General features: G+C 48.3%; 1 protein-coding gene across 1 annotated transcript in view; it reads left to right on the top strand.

Moving 5' to 3' along the window:
- Nucleotides 1–177: 177 nt before the first annotated feature.
- SLC18A2 (solute carrier family 18 (vesicular monoamine transporter), member 2) overlaps nt 178–20,052 on the top strand; it is a 41,423-nt gene continuing 21,548 nt past the window's right edge. The window contains exons 1-9 of the mRNA XM_010859277.1: nt 178–314; nt 1,900–2,251; nt 11,723–11,781; nt 12,061–12,144; nt 12,438–12,530; nt 13,456–13,545; nt 13,655–13,698; nt 13,768–13,828; nt 17,021–17,116. Coding sequence (XP_010857579.1) covers nt 194–314; nt 1,900–2,251; nt 11,723–11,781; nt 12,061–12,144; nt 12,438–12,530; nt 13,456–13,545; nt 13,655–13,698; nt 13,768–13,828; nt 17,021–17,116 — 1,000 coding nt within the window. The 5' untranslated portion in view covers nt 178–193. The remainder of the gene's footprint in view (nt 315–1,899; nt 2,252–11,722; nt 11,782–12,060; nt 12,145–12,437; nt 12,531–13,455; nt 13,546–13,654; nt 13,699–13,767; nt 13,829–17,020; nt 17,117–20,052) is intronic.

Raw genomic sequence — 20,052 nt, 5'->3', positions numbered from 1 at the left:
GTGCCGGTGAGAACGCGCTCGCCGCACGTGAGCCGAGGGTGGGACGCCGGGGACCGTCTGGCGCCTCCAGGTGAGCGCCGCTCCCCGAACGCCCCTCCGGCGGGCCGGGCCGGGCGAGCCCTGGGATCGAGGGAGCCCGCGGCCCCGTACGGTCCCTGACCGCGCGCTGCGCCCGCAGCCGAGCCCAGGAGTCATGGCCCTGAGCGAGCTGGCGCTGCTCCGCCGGCTTCAGGAGAGCCGGCACTCGCGGAAGCTCATCCTGTTCATCGTGTTCCTCGCGCTGCTGCTGGACAACATGCTGCTCACGGTTGTGGGTACGTACAGACCCGGCCTCCCAGTCCCCCGGCGCGCCCCGCTTACCCCAGCGCGGTGCGGCCAGGTTGGAGAGAATACGTTTTTCAAAAAGACGTTCCCCGCCCGAGACTGCCTCGCTTAGGCTAGTGGCCGCGTTTGCGGCTTCGTTTTCCTGGAGGTCCGGTCAAAAAACTGTGACATCAGATAAAACCCAGAACTTATGTTTCCTCCTGATAATTTCCTGCTTCCCCTGTCACTTTCAACACGATAAAAAAAAAATTTTTTTTTAAATATTCTATGAAGGAAGAGCAATTTCCAGGATTCAGAATAATATTATAATAATTATTACGACCCCCGAAAAAGGTGGGTTAATAATGTGGTCTGTCACCTAAAGGAACAGTCAGCATACCTCCCTCCATAGAGGGAAGGGACATTTAAATGTAGCGACTCTGCAGATGACTTGACATGGACACATGTCAGGACTCCTATCAAGAGCAGTTTTAACTGGTGGTTTTCATCTTTTTTTGCTGAAATAGATTTTTGAACAGCTACATAATTGACATCCAGGTCTCTTAATTAGCCCCATGAACAACAGGTTTGGCACGCATATTTTCCTGAAAAATACCCCAATTTTTAATGAATAAAAAATGACTTTTTAAAGGGTCATTTCCCTTGTCTCTGTTTAAGTTTTTCTCTCTGGACAGTTTTCAGAGCACCAGAGAGTCAGGTTTTCACTTCCAGGAATATGGGAGCTTTGGGGCTCATCCTAGTAGAGTAACAAGGGCCTGTGTCCTCCTTTGTCTTGAATCCTCTGTTATACACATGCCCAAAGCTTCGATTACATCAGCTTTCTTTTCCTTTATGAAAGTCTCAGGAAGTCTTGAATTTGCCAAGTTGTATGAAACATTGCTGCTTCCCCCTCAAGTAATAGAAAGATAAAGTGAGTCTAGTGCAGAATTTCCGAATTATTACTTCCTGCTGGTTAATTTTTTTTTTTTTTCTCTAAGACACATAATGAAATTTAGGTTTCTGTTTTCCTGATTCATTCACTTAAAGGTCTTTCTAGCCTCTTTCTGAGAAGCCCTGGTTGACCCCAGGTCAGCACGGACTAGATTTCAGATCGCATCTTTCTTTCCTTTCCTAAAATATTCCTATGAAGGAGCCCTGTAAGAAGCACAGGGAGCTCTGGGGCTGGTCAGGTCTGCTGGCCCTGAGAGCTCTCGCAGCCTCTGGGGCTTTGTTCTCAGAGCTTGTTGTTGTTAAGTCGCTCAGTCGTGTCCGACTCTTTGCAGCCCCTTGGACTGCAGCCCACCAGCTTTCCCTGTCCTTCACCATCTCCTGGAATTTGCTAAAACTGAAGTCCACTGAGTCAGTGATACCCTCTAATCATCTCATCCTCTGTCACCCCTTTCTCTTTCTGCCCTCAATCTTTCCCAGAGCTAAACAGCATGAAATTGTTCAGTGTCGGTGCAGAGGTTCCCTTTCCTGAGGCAGACACGCCACTTCTCTGGGTCTCATTTAGCATTTGACAAGACCACAGTTTTGCTGGCTTTGGTCCCAGGGAAGCTTTCAGTGTAATCACTGTTGTCCTGCTCTTGTCCCCAGTCCCCATCATCCCGAGTTACTTGTACAGCATTGAGCATGAGAAAGATGCTCTAGAAATCCAGACCGCCAAGCCCGGGCTCACAGCCTCCGCCCCCGGGAGCTTCCAGAACATCTTCTCCTATTATGACAACTCCACCATGGTCACCGGGAACAGCACCGACCACCTTCAGGGGGCGCTGGTGCACGAGGCCACCATGCAGCGCATGGCCACTAACTCGTCCTCGGCCTCTTCCGACTGTCCCAGTGAAGACAAAGACCTCCTGAATGAGAATGTGCAGGTCGGGCTGCTGTTTGCCTCGAAAGCCACTGTCCAGCTCCTCACCAACCCGTTCATAGGACTGTTGACCAACAGGTAGGTTATATTGTTTCGGTCAAGGAGCTAAATATTCATAATACTGTTCCAGATTATTTTGTTTCTCATTCATTGATCAGAGTCTGGAGATCCAAAGCTGGAGGGGAAATCCAGTCTCCTTCACCTTGTGTTTCCCTCTTGAGTCAGTTGCAATTTCCCATTTGGTGCTCCTTTTCATTGCCACCGTGGCCATCATCGTGGGATTGTATGTGCCACGTGGCTTTCTCTTCTCTTCCACCTCTGGTCATGGACTTCCCAATAGACAGCCAAAGTGGTTTCCTTCAGGGTTGGCTTGGTCAAGGCTCGTGTGGATGGCCAGTTGGGGAACCTGGCATGTGATCCATAGTCCTGCTGATAGAGGAAGCAGCTCTCTGACACTGAGGCCCTGGGCAGTGCACCATCCCCTGCCACATGCTGAGCTGTGTCCATGTGCACACCAATGAAGAGAATTTTTTTCCCCAGATAATTCAAGCTGCCCACACAAGCTTTATATTAATCCAGATGTTCTGGAGTCTTTTGAGACCCAGTTTTTCTGAATAATGGTTCACATTTCCATTGTTGGTGGCCATCCAGCTAATATTTGTTTGTCTCCAGCTGAGGTGGTCCAGCTCTGCCCAGGACTTGGGGGCTGCAAGCACAGGACAGGGGGCTTGCAAAAGAGGGGAGGAGGTGTCTGTTGCAAAGAGTGGGAGCTGGTAGAGTGAGCAGTGGTGGTGGGCTCCCATCTAAACAGTGTGACCCCAAAAGCAGAGATGTGAAAAACGGTGGAGAAAAACTCCGGTGCCCAGAGTCCTACCTGTGAAGCAGGCTTAGACGCACAAACAAAGACAAGGACCAGAGGTGGGAAAGAGCAAAAGAGGGGTCCAGAGAACTGAGGAGGGCAGGTCTGGGGGACTGGGCAGGGCTGGGCTATGAGGAGCCCCACGTGCTAGATGACAGAGGAGTAGGCGTTTGTTGCAGGAGCACTTGGGCGCCACTAGAGGTTCCAAAGCTAAGTTGAAGAGTCAGGGAAAGTGAAAAGTGAAAGTGTCAGTCACTCGGTCTTGTCCGACTCTTTGCAACCCCATGGACTGTAGCCCACCAGGCTCCTCTGTCCATGAGATTTCCCAGACAAGAATACTGGAGTGGGTTGCCATTTCCTCCTCCAAGGCCCAGTCTTTTATTAAAATATTGCTAATCATATCAAGATGGTGACAGTAGAGGGGTCCTGTGTGGCTGAGAGTGGGGCCAACTCTGGAGGGTTGGGGGCTCTATGAGGCAACGAGGCCTCGGGTGGCAGCAGGGGCTCAAAGTGGCCACAGCAGGCCTGCCTTCCTCCACACAAGCGGTCCTCTGAAACAACGATTTCTGGTAGGGTACCCATGGTGAGTCGGATGGAAGCAGCTTTTCTACCTCTGCGATGTGATTTTCTGGACTGGGTGGTGCCAGTGAATCCATTTTAACCCTCCCAGGCCACATCCAGCCTGTAGGCTGTGTGGCAGTGTTACCAGGCTGCTGCCTAAAATGCTGAGCAGATGAATGCAGGACCCTGGGCAGACTGGGAGCCCACCAAGAGGCACCATTATTAAGGTGGTGTTTGGCATTTCGTCTATTCTTCAGGAGGAAAACCAGGCAGACCTCCGTGGTTTACAGGGTTTTCTTTCTTTTCTCACGCCTAAGAGTGCTCCTTAAAATGCATCTGGTATAATTACAGAAAACAGCTCAGGGTTTTGTATTCTGAGAAAGTAAACAGCTCAAATACTATATGGGAAAATTGAGGACATTATTGTAATAACACCTTGCCAATCACTTGAACATGAATGTCACTAGCTGTACAGCGCAATACTTAGAAACTTGGCGGAAATGATGTGAGCGTTCCAATCTTCCAAATGTAAATGGCAAATGAAAAGCTTTAAAAAAAATCCCATTCTCGTTTCTAATGCTTTGCTTATGCCAAGGGGCAGGAGCTTGTTTAAAACCAGTGAGGCTTTTGCCCTATTATATACTCCAAATACTTTGACATTGCAGCCACCTCAGCGGTAGAGAATCTGCCTGCAATTCAGGAGCCGCAGGAGACGCAGGTTCGATCCCTGGGTTGGAAAGATCCCCTGGAAGAGGGAGTGGCAACCCACTCCAGTGTTCTTCCCTGGAGAATCCCATGGACAGAGGAACATGGCGGTCTTACAGTCCATGGGGTTGCAAAGAGTTGGATGCGACTTAGCATGCATGCATGCAAGGCTTGTGTTTGGGCCTCCTAAAAAAAATTATCTTCCAAGAGAAAACTAATTTCCTTTAGTAACCTGTGAAATTTAGTCTATTTGTATGGTGGAACTTGTCAAGAACAAAATTTTCCTCCCTAGCTGATTTCTCCCAGCTCTCCAGCAAATTTCAAAATAATCTTCATCTTCTAGCACTGCCTTGTAATGTGGAAATGGAAACAAATTTTAATATCAATGCAGGCAGGCAAAACAATTGAACAAACTCAGTTGTCCCTCCAACATGCTCATGATAAGTAATGTTTTCTAATATTTTCCAAGCCCAGTAGATATGAATTTGGGGACTTGCAGCATTTCTGGGCACTCTACGGCTCTGCTCAGAGAAGTGATAAATATATTTCTGTTTACCGACTCTTCCCTTGTGAGCCATTGCAAATAGCCTTTTGATGTAATTTGTGCCAATCACATCCGCAATTACCAACGAGATATGTGACTCACATTTTCAGGGTTGTAAAGAACTGAGTTTAAAATAGCATTTTACACTTGGTTAATATGTTTCTGATTAAAGAGTAGTTAAAACATGAAGCATCAGATCTTGAGGAGGCTTGAGCAAAAGCTTTTGGGGGTGTCTTAGTATTTTTATAGTAGTGGTCCCCAACCTTTTTGGCACCAGGGACTGGTTTTGTGAAGACAATTTTTCCATGGGTAGGGGGTGGGGGATACTTTGGCGATGATTCAAAAGCATTACATATATTGTGCACTTTATTTCTGTTATTATTACATCAGCTCCAGCTCAGATCACCAGGCATTAGATCCTGAAGGTTAGGGACCCCTGCTTTATAGCCAAAGGGATTTGCCACTCACGAGGATAGGATTCCTCAGTGACTCAGTGGAATGAAATTGCAACCACTCCAGTGTTCTTTCCTGCAAAATCCCATGGACAGAGGAGCATGGCTAGCTATAGTCCATGGGGTCGAGAAACAATCAGACACAACTTAGCGACTAAACAACTCAGGAGGAGAAAGCATTTGTCCACACTCTGGCTGATGTCTTCCTGTCTTCTGGTTCTTTCCACCAGCTTACTGTTAACCCAGTTCGTACCTTTAGTTACGGAATATAAATAATATAGGTAAAATCTGCCTTTTTTGCATCTACTTGGGCTCTCCCTGGGTGCCCCAGGCTGAATGAGGAAAAGTACAAACAGTGAGTTGTTGGATGCTATTTTTATTCAGTGGGAGGGAGCTTAGGAAAAATCAGCCTGATCTGAGGGACCTCAATCCTCACCCACCTCCCTGGCCCTAGAAAAATATCTTTTTCCATCCCACAATGCATGCTGGCCCAGCCTCCTGGTGTCCCTGCAATGCTTCTGACAGTGGGGAAAAAAGAGACCTCTTGCATCTCCAGAGATGTAGTAGGGAGCTTGGAGCCACTCATTTCTAAAGCTTCTTGCTGTAAGCAGCTGCTGCTGCTGCTGCTAAGTCACTTCAGTTGTGTAAAATGAGACACCCAGTGTCACACCCATCATAACCCGTTGAACCCCCGCATTACAGTCCAGCACCCCATTGTTTGTGGTCACGATGCTGCCGTGTGAGTGGCTTTTGTGAGTGGGTGACAACAGAAGGCAGCCTCCTGTCTTTTGTTTTAAATATTGGGTAAGATCTCATGTCAAACCATGAAAATAAAATATGACGATTCTTCAGATCAGATCAGATCAGTTCCTCAGTCGTGTCCGACTCTTTGCGACTCCATGAATCACAGCACGCCAGGCCGCCCTGTCCATCATCAACTCCCGGAGTTCACTCAGACTCACGTCCATCGAGTCAGTGATGCTATCCAGCCATCTCATCCTCTGTCGTCCCCTTCTCCTCCCGCCCCCAATCCCTTCCAGCATCAGGGTCTTTTCCAATGAGTCAACTCTTCACATGAGGTGGTCAAAGTACTGGAGTTTCATCTGTAGCATCATTCCTTCCAAAGAAATCCCAGGGCCAGTGACGATTCTTGGGAGTATTTAAATGCTCACTTTGCTGCTAGATGGTACAAGTAATTCCCGTTTCATTTCTTCTGTAGGTAGCATATTTTCACTGAATAATTTGTGACCAGATAGGGAACAAAGGACATTTTGACTACGGTGAGGGTGGTGATCACAGGCCCAGTAACACACGTTCCAGAGCCTGTGGGTGTGTGTCTTGACTTGATTGCCATCTTTGAGGCTTGTGTGACTTCTTCTCTAATTCCAGTTTAACTCTTCGTTTCATGATCGCACTTGTGAGTGAAATGGAATAGAAGGACTTACACGAGCAACAGCTGTTGTCATCTGGCCCAGTAAGTGGGTTTTAGAGGCACACACATAAAAAGCATGTTCCAGGGAGGTAAACAATGTGAAAACCACCTCTACATTTCTCTCTTCCGTAAGTCAAGTTAAGAACATGGCACCATGGTCTTCACTTGCTTAACATAAGGCTTACATGGTAGTTGTATCTTTAGACCCAAGATATTCCAAATGAACCCGACGGCTTGGGAAAGGGTTAACTCCGGGGAAGGGGGTGGGGAGAGCTCCCTCCTCAGCTTGTCGCTGTCTCAGTGGTCTGCTTTTTATCAAACCAGCATCAGTGGCTTAATTTATTTCCATAGTTACCTAGTATATTTGAAAGCCAGGTATTCTTCCTCACAAATCTTAGCCCACATCTGAACGACAGGGAGAAAGCTGCAGGGCATGAAATCCCCACCAAATCGACTGTGTGTTTTTGTGGGTTTTTTTTCTCTAGCTTCAGGCAGTTGGTCTGAAGTGGGTTCTATAGCAATAAGCAGTGACCTTTTCAAAAAGCGTCTCCATGGACAGGGAAATCTGCCACTCTGGGAAGGGATCTCCCATCCCAGACGTCGTGAGGATGGAGAGGGTGTGACAGAGTGTTTGCATTGAAATCAGAACAAGCTGGCCGTGGATTTGGGTCCTTCCCATGGGAGCAGAGCCCTCACGTGATCTGTGCATCAAGGAACACCCGGGAGAGTAAGAAATTCAAGACTCATGTAGCTCACTCCACGCACGTTGTAACTGAAAGAGACAGACCCAGGGGCTAAACCTAAGGATTTTCTTTTATTTATGAAATGGTTGACCACAAGCTTCCAAGTCCTGTCGGACTTTTTGTGACCCAGTGGACTGTAGTTGGCCAGGCTCCTCTGTCCGTGGCATTTCCCAGGCAAGAATAGTGGAGTGGGTTGCCATTCCCTTCTCCAGGGGATCTCCCCGCTCCAGGGATGGACCCTGTGTCTGCTGCACACCACTGAGCCACTAGGAAATGTAAAATACCTCTCTGTTTACTGCTGTTCACCATTTAGGAGTGTGTTGAGATAATTGCAAAGGGAGGTGTCACCTCTTGTCTCCTCTGGGGCAGTTTGTTCCCTTCTCTGTCCCCTATTCTGCGTCCTTGCTTTGGTTATTTACCCAGAAGAGGGAACTGAGGCAGATCTTAGCAAGCCTGGGACAAGAGCTTACATTAATCTCTGTGGTAGAGATAAACTAGTCCGTAGCATAGAGAACAAGTATTGATTGCCAGTGATAATTTAGGAACATAATAGGGTTTCTCCACTGACTGTGTATGGATACATAATACATGTAACTTTTATTGCTTTGCACTCTCTTCTAGGATTCAAATATACAATTTTTACTTTTATTCCAATTGGATTATCTGTTCCCTGATGCCCTGTGGAGATGACTGTGGGCCCGGATGACTCACGAAGGGGTGATAATGGGATGCTTAGGTAAAGGTTTGCCGCATCAGACATGGCTCGGCTCAGTATCACTTTAATTGAGATGGCATTGAATTGCGGCAGGAGGCCAAATCAGACATTTATGACTAATGTCAGTTGAGGTTCTGACCATTTAGGAGACATTGTGGGGAGGGAGAAAGGACAGTGGCCATCTGCCCACCACTCAGTGACCCTCGGGCCTTGGGCAGCTGTCGTGAGGCAGGTGTTCAGGGGGACAGGGCATTCTGAGGGTGGAGAGCCAGGAGCTGCCCATTGGGCTGCATTTGCCTTGGGGCTGAGCTCCAGAGAAGGACGCTGCCCAGCACTTGCCACTGGGCAACCCTGCCAGTGGCTTGGCCAGTGTTGAAAGCATAAGGCACACGAGTCTGGTAGTGAGAAGGAAGCAGCAGGATCCCAGTGATCCCCAAAGTGTCTGGTTTGCTCTGCAGTTGTGGCTGAGTCACAGGCTCCACCTTTGAACCTTGACTTTCTCATCCGAGATGGGGGTTTGGACTGGCCAGCCTTTGAGTTTCCTTCTAGCTTTGCCATTTGGTTTTCCAGTCATGCTTTATTAAAATCCCAAGGCAACTGAGAAACACAACAGTAGCTGCTGCATTTTTAGAGAAAAACACAACACCCGGTCTTGGTTTAAAAGAATCATCCGTAAGTGCGCAGTCCTGTGGGTACCCAGCCACCTGGTATTAACAGGTACTGTGGACACACGTCCCATGCACCCTGTGTGAACCTCTGCTCCTGCGACTGGTGTCCCCACCAAAGTGTATACTAGTAGGACCCGGCCTCATCGACACTCAAGATTATGCCCTCTGCCCTGACTTTGGGGCAAGTTACTTAAATCTCTTGAGCCTCCATGTGGCCATCTGAAAATAGGATTGGAGCCAGCTACCACATGGAATTGTAACAGTCACAGGTGACTGCACGCTTATCGTCTCCAGGAGTGCTGGAGCCTCCTGCTAAGAAGGCGCTCACTCCAGCTGTGTCCTGCCAGGTGACCTTGGTCGGTGGCCGGGCTGTCAACTGGATGTAATATTACTGGTATTCCAATAGCTTTGGCTTAAGTCAGTGGTTTTCCAAGCTGGATGTTGAAAGGGCTAAGAAGCCTCTGTTCATTCCAGGGCAGCTGTGTGTTCGTTCTTCCCCCAGACATGCAACATGTTCAGTTGCTCAGTCGTGTCTGACTCTTTGCGACCCCATGGACTGCAAGCACCAGGCTTCCCTGTCCTCCACCAGCTCCTGGAGTTTGCTCAAACTCATGTCCATTGAGTCGGTGATGCCATCCAACCATCTCATCCTCTGTTGTCCCCTTCTCCTCCCGCCCTCAGTTTTCCCCAGCATCAGGGTCTTTTCCAGTGAGTCAGCTTTTTGCACCACGTGGCCAAAGTATTGGAGCTTCACCTTCCAATGAATATTCATGGTTGATTTCCCTTAGGATTGACTGGCTTGATCTCTTTGCAGTCCAGGAGACTCTCAAAAGTCTTCTTCAGCACCACAGTTCAAAAGCATCAATTCTTTGGCGCTCAGCCTTCTTTATGGACATGCAATAGTTGCTGAGAAAATAAACTGCCTGTGACTTCTCTCTGAGCCTCCTGGAAGTTTCCTTCATCAGTTTCCATTAGTGCCGTGTTGGATCTGGTGATCTGGTGTTGTGAGCAGGTTTCTTTTGCCTGCAGAAGTAAGCACAGAGCAGTCGGTTCGGGGCTGGTGTAGACGAGCAGCTGTCATTTGATGGCATCTGAACTGCAGTTCAGCACCTCGGTATCTTTCCTAGTTCACCAGATTGGCTTCAAAGCCTGTTTTGTGAGTTACAAGCTCACTTCAGGTCACAGCAGAGGAGTCTTTGCATCGGTTTGTGGGGTGGTGATTGCCTGAGAATGAGATGATTTTATGATGCTGTTTCCTGGATGCACATGAAGCAGTTAAAAAATTATGTAAGTGGGACCAGAACTTTTAGAAGGTTCTGTTCAAAACCATATATGCCTTTTGGCTACCTGGGGAGGTTAGTAGAGTAAGTCTGCAAGGAGAAGGACTGGATGGAATGGCCCTGAGTGGAATTAGCCCTAGGACATCAGACAAGTCAGTTTTTCATACCTCATCTGTAACATGTGGAAGTGGTCCATCTGCTCTTATCACATCAGGGAGCTCATGGGTGGAAGTGCTTGGAGAATGGAGTGTACCCTTAGGTGAAGGTATTGTTATGATTTTTCATTCCAGCCTTGAGTAGAAGAGCCCTCCCAGGCTGTGTGACTGGTACTCAGGGCTCCTTGTTCCTCGTTGGGTTTCTCTCCAGGGTCTTGAATGTCTGGGGCTGGAGGAAGATGAGGCCTGGAGATGCTCAGGGCTATTCTGGGCTGTGACACAGATCTCGAGGGCTGTAGCTCAGCCAGTCCCGGCCCCTGCTTTTTTGTGATTTGTTCCTGGCAGAAAGGAGGCCAGGGGGCAGGAAGCTGCTTTACTTTCATGTGCCATCTATATGACAGGGACAACCTGCTTGCTTAATCTGCAGAAACAGGTAGGGAAAACAGGAAGAGAATGAGGGATGAAGCAAAATTTCTGAAGCACTTGTCATGTTCTGGGTGCCCCGGTAGCAGCTTAATAGCCATGTCTCATATCATACCCAATCCACCACCCAGGTGGTACCAGTGGTAAAGAACCCACCCGCCAGTGCAGGAGACATAAGAAATGTGGATTCACTTCCTGGGTCAGGAAGATCCCCTAGAGAAGGGCATGGCAACCCACTCCAGTATTCTTGCCTGGAGAATCCCATGGACAGAGGACCCTGGCAGGCTACAGTCCATGGGGTTGCAAAGAGTTGGACATGACTGAAGGGACTTAGCATTCCACCTCTGGGAAGTGGGTGGTGGTCTCTCTTTGAGCCTTGGGGGAGATCTACTTGAGTTAAATGGCAAGGCCAGGTGTCCAGCCAAGGGTGTGATACCCAGACGTTGAGGTCTCCCCATCTCTTCTGTCTGCCTGGTGGCGGAGCCCTGTGCTCTGTGGTCTTATGGAGCAATTAGGATGTTGAAATTTTTGCACAGAAAACAAGGCCTGTATCAGGGTCAAGGTGAAGATAGATTTGGAAATGTCCTCGTTTCCTGATGCCTCTTAGATGTACTGCAGTTGTGTCTGCTGCCCATGGAATCTCTTGATGACCTTTTACTAGAATCATTTGATTGCAGCTGTCCCTCTGGGGAAGCTTCAGCCAAGACTCTAATTAAAGAAAGTTTTACAAAATGCTGGAAACAGGGGCTATGTATTTGAATGTGTTCTGGGTTACTTGCCAAGATTTTATTAACATTTATGCCAGAGAAATTTCCCCTCAGAGTGGCAGTCCCTAAATGTATTCACGTTCTAAGACAGTCAAACACCAAAAGGTCACGGAGGAAGCACCAACTATATGAATTTTTAGAAAAGTTGACCAGACGCTTATCCACCAGATCCCAAAGACTAATAGGAGAAACTCAATAGAAATACGGAGCAGTCACTAGGTTCTCTCTGTGGTTCTGTTTTGCAGAATTGGCTACCCAATTCCCATGTTTACGGGATTCTGCATCATGTTTATCTCAACAGTTAGTAAGTGTCTGACATTTGCCTTCTGAGTTTGGGTCACTGGGTAGGCTCTGACCACCACCAGCTGGGAATTGAGAACACAGCTGGGATGGGAGTGGGGGTAGGTATGTTGGCAACAACTGCAGAAAGGAGTGAGGGTCTTCAGGGTGGGTGAGGTCTTCAGGGAGCCAAAGCATGATGTGATTAATCCAGAAGTACCCTCATCAAGTTAAGGGAGGCCTTTAGAAAGGTCCTGTTTGAGCAGATTTGGTCACCGTGCCAGCCTGGCCACTCTCTCCGCAGTGTTCGCCTTCTCCCGCAGCTACGCCTTCCTGCTGATCGCCAGGTCCCTGCAGGGCATCGGTTCCTCCTGCTCATCTGTAGCTGGTAGGTGTGGAACCGACTAAGTCTGTGCCCCGGGGGCTTTGGTCTGTGGGAGGACCGTGGGCACCGCCTTGGCTGGCGACCCTTTACGGAATGAGCTGGAATAATTCAGGCAATCAAGGTATCGGTGGTGGTGGTGGGTGATGGGTTTTTGGATGTTGCTTGACCTTGTGTTTTGTTGGTCTGGCAGGTGTGGGAAGACCACCGTCTGGGCTGGGGGTGGGCAGGGGTGCGAGTCCTGAAGATAATTCTGTTGCTTCCGGAGCTTGGCTACCACCATTTCTTTCCCTGATTAGGCATGGGCATGCTGGCCAGCGTGTACACAGATGACGAGGAGAGGGGCAACGCCATGGGGATCGCCCTGGGAGGCCTGGCCATGGGGGTCCTAGGTGGGTGAGGGCCGCTGTAGAGGGACAGGTCTGTCCTGTGTGGGACACTGAGCCCCTTTTCACTCTACTGTCCTCTGTCTCCTTCCTCCTTTCATGGAGACTTTGAAAAATGGGACATGTCCTGACCTGGGTGGTCCTGGGCTCCCCAGTTCTCTCTTCCCAATCCAGATGAAAACGAGTCTTGAACAGGATGCTCTGCCAAGGTCCCTGCCCTAGAACATTCTCTGAGTTTCCATCCCGCCCGAGGACCTCCCCACTTTCTGAGCCTGCCTCCCCCACTTGCTCTGGCTGAGCTCCCAGACCAGGAACAGGCACCTTCCCTGACAGATCCAGGTCGTCTGCCTTCTCTGTACATTCCTGACCTTCGTCTGGGGGCCCACAGTCCCTCCCTGTCTGCTGCTTCATAAGGACCCTGCAGTCCTCCCTGGCCTGTTTTCCTATGCATGTCTGTGCCTAGGCCTTACTTCTCTCTGACTTTTACTTGTGGAGTTTCCCTCCTAGGCTCTTGTCCATGTCTCAGGTGTAAAACCACTTAGAGGAGTTGCCAGGGTGGTTTAACACTCCTGAACAGAATATAGGGTGGTCCTTTCACATACTGTCTGGAACCAAGTAGAGGGGCTTCCCAGGTGATGCTCATGGTAAAGAATCTGCCTGCCAGTGCAGGAGACGCAGGAGAGGAGGGTTTGCTCTCAGGGTCAGGAAGATCCCCTGGAGTAGGAAATGGCAACCCACTTCAGCATTCTTGCCTGGGGAATCCCATGGATAGAGGAGCCTGGTGGGCTACAGTCCATGGGGTCACAAAGAGTCAGACACAACTGAGCAACTGAGCACGCATCGCGAGAGGAGCACGAAGAAGATGGTTCTGGTCGAGGGGGTGGTCGGCAGTCCTGGGCCCGGTACCAGCCCCGCTCTGTCTTCCTCGCAGTGGGCCCCCCCTTTGGGAGTGTGCTGTACGAGTTTGTGGGGAAGACAGCTCCGTTCCTGGTCTTGGCTGCCCTGGTGCTCTTGGATGGAGGTGAGTGAGTGAGTCCTCTGGGACCCCTGGCCGTGACCTCGGGGCCCTGGGGCTCAGCATCCTTGTGGGCAGGTGCTCGGGGCCTCACCTCTCCTTTTTCCTCCCGTAGCCATTCAGCTCTTTGTGCTCCAGCCGTCCCGGGTACAGCCAGAGGTGAGCAGCGGGGCCAGGTGGGCACTGTGGTGGCCGCATGGCCTCTTCTAACTCCTGTTTTCCCAACAGAGCCAGAAGGGGACGCCACTCACCACCCTGCTGAGGGACCCATACATCCTCATCGCTGCAGGTGGGGCTCCCCCAGCACCCCGGCACTTCCCCATCAAGCAGGTGGGGGTGGGTGGTGAGGACCAGTGTTGGTTTTGCTGCTGGAAACATTGCTGCTGCTGCTAAGTCACTTCAGTTGTGTCCGACTCTGTGCGACCCCATAGACGGCAGCCCACCAGGCTCCTCTGTCCATGGGATTCTCCAGGCAAGAACACTGGAGTGGGTTGCCATTTCCTTCTCCAATGCATGAAAGTGAAAAGTGAAAGTAAAGTTGCTCAGTCATATCTGACTCTTCGCGACCCCATGGACTGCAGCCCACCAGGCTCCTCCATCCATGGGAGTTTCCAGGCAAGAGTATTAGAGTGGGGTGCCATTGCCTTCTCCTTGCTGGAAACGTTGGGTTGTAGAAAAACATAAGAGGCACAAAGAGGTCACATATCAGAAGAAATGTTTTTCTTCCGTCGTTGATTTCTGACACAGCCAAGCTGCTTTGTTGTTTTGCATTTGGGGCAAAGATGTCTGAGTCACAGAGATGCCCTCCATGGAGGATTGTTTGGGGCCAAGCTTGTTCGCTGTGTTTGTGTCAGCGGGCATCAAGGTTTGGCCTTGGGCTTCCGGAATGGGTCTGTGGGCTCCCTGCAGGCATCTTAGGTGGGTGGTCTGATTTCACCTTGGCATCTGGAAATGGAGACCGACAGCAGGGCACTGGAGGGTGAAGGGGCGCCCCCTTTCCGCAGAGGGTATCCTGTGCAGCAACCAGAAGACATCCTTTGTGTTCTTAGCAGAGAGAGGGTCAAAGGAAGCCGTGGGGTGCTGTGGCTCTTGTGGGGGATAATGGGCTGTATCCATCCAAGTGACCATCCTCCCAGGACCATCCCTGTGACCTGGGCCTGAAACTGCCTCGTGAGAAACTAGTCTTAGGTGGCCTGGGCCTGGACACAGTGGTCAGCAGCAGCCCTTGAGGTCAGGGGAGCCGTGCAGTGTGGGTTCCCTCCTGTTAGGCTTACGTGTGTCTAAGCAGGGGTCACAGACATGAAGGCTGATTTTTTTTATTAATATTTAAAATTTTTTATTGGAGTATAGTTGCTTTATAGTTTTGTATTAGTTTTTGCTGTGTAACAAAGCAAATCAGCTATATATATGTATGTATATACATATATGTATCCCTCCTTTTTTGAAGCAGGCTTGGCAACCCACTCCAGTATTCTTGCCTGGAGAATCCCCATGGACAGAGGAGCCTGGCAGGCTACAGTCCATGGGGTCACAAAAATTCAAACATGACTGGGAGACTAAGCACATCCCTCCCTTTTTGGATTTTTCTTGCCATTTATGTCATCACAGAGCACTGAGTAGAGTTCCCTGTGGTATACAGTAGGTTCTCCTTAGTTATCTATTTTATATATGCATCAATAGTGTGTATACATCTGTGTGAAATCAGAAAAAGTTGGTACAGAGGATCTTATTTACAAAGCAGAAATAGAGACACAGATGTAGAGAATGAACATTTTGTTACCAAGGAGGGGAGGAGCAGGTGGGATGAATTATGAGATTGGGTTGACCTATATACCCAGGCAGACTTGGTTAAGCTGTCTGCCACTGGGTTTGGTTCAAGGGGCATGCATGTGGCCCTGGTCTAGACCTTGTCTGTCAGACCCGTTGACCAAAGGGTAGTAAGCCTACCGTGGTGACCGCCTCCTGGAGGGGGCCTTCTGTGTGCCCCCTGCAAGACACAGAAGACATTCCAGAGCTGGGATTCCCCTGGAGCCCTGGCTGTCTGAGCTGGGGGTGAGGACATGTGTGGTAAGAGGTGAAGGCCCAGAGATGCCACCCTGCACCTTGGGGCAGACGTGTGGGCAGGTGTTGCTGCCTGTGACCTTCCTGCCCCTGCCTCTCTCTGACCGTCTCTGACCTGTCTTGTTCCTACGTGCCCCCCGACCCGCCATGGAGGAAGTACAGAGACCCAGCCAGCACTCAGTGTCAGGCCGTCACAGGTCTGGGCAGCCTGGCCAGGGGGAGGGGTTAGTTGGGAGCCTGGTGTGTCTCCTTTGTCAGTTTATGGAAATGACTGAGTGACGGATGACACAGAGAGGTCAATACCACTGAAGGAAGATTTTGTTAGTTGCGTTTCCCAAGAAAAGGGAGCGTGCCACACTGCTCAGGGCCACGTGGGGAACTGGTTTGGTCAGGAGGCAGAAAGGGGCTGGGGAAAGCCCAGGCCAGATCCTGGGGGCTTCTATGTGAATATCAGGGCAGGGTAAGCAGCTTAGGGTTGGCTAATTTCAATAATCCCAGTCTGGGTGCTCTCCCCAGTTCCCTGGGTGAATTTAGGGTGGGGAGGGGGTACTGGTGTCGTGGGTCAGAGTTGCTAAAGAGGGAGCTCAGAAGATGGGCTCTGGTTCACGGGGGAGACAGAGCTTGGCCCTATAGTTAATGTCAAATAGACAAATACAGAATCTAAGGAAACACAAAATAGGTGAGTGAAGGTAGTCCAGCCATTTCAAAATCATTTTTATGTTCTGTCTTTAAATTTACAAAGAATGAAAAAAAAATTTTTTTCATCTGTAAGCACCTTAATTATGGTTGCACGATGTTCTTTGAATCAGAAGTCTAGAAAATTAGAGGATTCACAGTGCACAGCAGAGGAAGCTTTCAGAATAATGGGGACAGCGGTGTGTGTGTGTGTGTGTGTGTTTCCCAAAGGTTCTGCATTTACAAAGGGTTCTGGTTAACACAGTGATGATGGATATTTACCCTATAGGTATAGTTGTTTAAAAAGAAAAATTCCTCACCAGCATATTTGCACCGAGCACACTGGAATTTCAAGCAACCAGGGGCATCATTAGAAATATCTGTGTGATTGCACAAAGTGTAGGAGCCTCAGGTTGCCTGAGTCTGTGTGTGATCAGTCTGAGCTGCTGAGTGGCCTCAAGCACATTACTTCCCTAATAAATTGGGAAAGTTTAAACCTAGTGATCTCTAAGCCTTTCTCCAGTTCCAAACTTTATGACTCTGAGATGCTAGTTGTCTCAAGTACTTAAAAGAAACAACCCTCCCCACTATCCCCTTGATCTGTTATTCTTACAAAAGTAGATGTTCTGGGTATCTGAGCTGATTGTTCTGGCTGTGGGCACATGGGATTTAGCTGTGTTTGGGAATGGTAGGGGACACTGGAGACCCCAAACAGAAGGACACTAACCCTCTTCCTCCCTTAAAGGGTCCATCTGCTTCGCAAACATGGGGATTGCCATGCTGGAGCCAGCCCTGCCCATCTGGATGATGGAGACCATGTGTTCCCACAAGTGGCAGCTGGGTAAGACTGGGCTGGGCACTTCTGATTCTAGAACTGTTGTCCCCAGGGTAGGTCTCATTATTGTAGCCCTGCTGAGCTGCTGGTGGCAGGATGCTAAAGCGCTTCTTTCTGTTTGACACTTAAGGGGATCAGTGCTTAGGTTAGCAGTGAGCTTTGGGGTTTCTTTCAACTCCAGTTTTTGCATCATGCCTGATAGAGGTGCAGTTAATACAAAGAGCAGAAATGAGAGAGGAAAAAATGCATTCAGTATTTCCTCATGTTTCTGAAGCTGAACTATTGTATTAAATGTATGTGGACAGCAATCAAATTTATGGAAAAGATAATAACAAGAAACTTAGTTTTATTTTTCAAGGGGGCTTCCCTAGTGGCTCAGTGGTAAATAATCCACTGGCAGTGCAGGAGATGCGAGTTGGTCCCTGGGTCAGGAAGATCCTCTGGAGAAGGAAATGGCAACCCATTCTTGTATTCTTGCCTGGGAAATCCCATGGACAGAGGAGCCTGGCGGGCTATAGTCCATGGGGCTGCTAAAGAGTCAGACCGGACTTAGCAACTAAACAATTTTTTAAAAAATTGAAGTATAGTTGATTTACACTTTTTTGTTAGTTTCTGATGTACAGCACAGTGATCTAGTTATGCGTGTGTGCTCAGTCACTCAGTCATGTTTGACTCTTCGAGACTCTGCAAACTGTAGCCCACCAGGCTCCTCTGTCCTTAGAGTTTTCCAGGAAAATTTCGTCCTCCAGATCTTTCCGACCCAGAGATCAAACCTGAGTCTCTTGTGTTTCCTGTATTGGCAGACAGATTCTTTACCACTGTGCCTCCTAGGAAGGCCCAAGCATACATATACATATTCTTTTACACTATGGTTTATTACAGGATGTTGAGTATAGTTCTCTGTGCTGTAGAGTAGGCCCTTGTTGTTTATTTTATATGTAGTAATTTGTATCTGCTAAGACCAAACTCCTAATTTATCCCTCCCCCACCTTCCCTATTCAGCGACTATGTATTTAGTCTTCCATGTCTGTTTCTGTTCCCTAAATGAGTTCATCGGTGTCAAATTTTAGATTCTGCAAATAAGTGGTATCATTTGCTATTTGTCTTTCTCTGAGTTACTCCCTTAGTGTGATAATCTCTAGGTCCATGCATGTTGCTGGAATGGCATTATTTCATTCTTTTTGTGGCTGAGTAGTATTCCATTTTATATATATACCACATCATCTTTATCCGTTACAAACTTAGTTTTTAAGAGGATGCATTTTTTAGAGTATTTTTTTATTTATACAGTAATTCATGCTTATTGGTGGCTCCCTTGGTAAGTCAGCTGGTAAAGAATCCGCCTGCAATGCAGGAATCCTGGGTTTGATCCCTGGATTGGGAAGATCCCCTGGAGAAGGGAACGGCTATCCAGTCCAGTATTGTGGTCTGGAGAATTCCATGGACTGTATAGCCCATGGGCTCGCAAAGAGTCAGATATGACTAAGAGACTTTCACTTTTGCTTTCATGCTTATTGTTCAAAACCAAAGTACAGGGAATGAGGAAGTAAAATTTTTTTAAAAATCTCATGCATCTTTCCCCTTCTCCCAGCCCAGTCCTCTGTGACATAACAATTTTGTGTCTTTTCTGGTTCTGTGCCATCTGTATGAAATGCTTGCAAACCCAGCCCGTGTGAAATCTTGTCATTTACATCAACATGTGACCTCTTGTGTTTTCATGCTTCTGTGTCAGAATGGGTAGATTTACTTTTCACAGTTAAATTTTAATTTTTATCAAAATTGCACATGTACATAATTTTTAAGTAAAATATCACACAAGTCGTAGTGAAAAGACAGCAGTCTTTTGTCAGTGCCTTCTCATCTCCAATCCCTTCCTCAAATTTTGTTCGCCCTCAACTCTTTTAGTTGTTTCCTCTGCTAATTCCTTTATGTCTCTCAATAACGTGTGCACCCTTATTTTTTGATTTTCCAATTTCTGACTTGTCCACCAGCTTCCTAATATAATAGATGAAGCTTTAATGGCATTGTTGCTCTACCTGAGAATATCAAAGAAACAACTCACATGTTTTCTCATCCTCTGTTCTCCTAAAACAGTTCTCTAACAGGCTTTGTTTACATTGGCTTTCAGTGTTGACATTACTGTGACTGTGTAAATATTGTTCAAAGATGAGCCGTATAGGGTTCTGTGATTATTTCCTTTTAGTGTGTGTGTGGAATCTCGTTCCCCAACCAGGGATTGAACCCAGGGCCCCTGCAGCGGAAGCGCGGAGTCTTAACTACTGGACTGCTGGTAGTTTTTTTTTCTCTTTTACAAGCTGCCTGTTTTTCCTGTAGGTAGTAATTGCTGTCTTTCCATTTCCTTAGACTCCTGTGTAGCATTTGTGAATATATCCCTCAAACTCTCCTGCAGAGATGAGAGACCCTCTAAATACAGCCAAGTGCATCCACAGACCTATCCTTTCTGTGTTTTTGCTTGTTTGTGGACATCTGTTCCATGTCATTCTGTTTTCCTGCTCCAGTCTAGACTTGTGCTCTAGGCCATCCTGAGACTTTTCTCTTCTAATATCTGGGCATCTTCTTTGCCTCTTCTGTTTCCTGTACCCTCCTCTCCTGCATTCGTCTCTTTGGTTTACATTCTCGTTATGCTGGAACACATTGTCCAGCAGCTTCCTGAGGTAAAAGTTCTCTGGGATCCTGCATATCTGAAAGTGTCTTTACAGAGGAGGGCATGGCACCCCACTCCAGTGTTCTTGCCTAGAGAATCCCATGGACAGAGGAGCCTGCTGGGCTACAGTCCATAGGGTTGCAAAGAGTCGGTCATGACTGAAGCAACTTAGCACACATACATGCATCCTTACCTCAATTTTATCCTGAGTTTGATTGACCTAGTCTGTTTGGGTGTATTATTCTTGGTTGGAAATGCTTTTCCTTCAGAATCTTAT

The sequence above is a fragment of the Bison bison genome, unplaced genomic scaffold (assembly GCF_000754665.1).
Source record: "Bison bison bison isolate TAMUID 2011002044 unplaced genomic scaffold, Bison_UMD1.0 scf7180017864456, whole genome shotgun sequence".
In the NCBI taxonomy this organism is placed as follows: domain Eukaryota; kingdom Metazoa; phylum Chordata; class Mammalia; order Artiodactyla; family Bovidae; genus Bison; species Bison bison.
The sequence above is the reverse complement of the archived record's forward strand: the minus strand, read 5'-3'. Positions and strand labels throughout refer to the sequence as shown.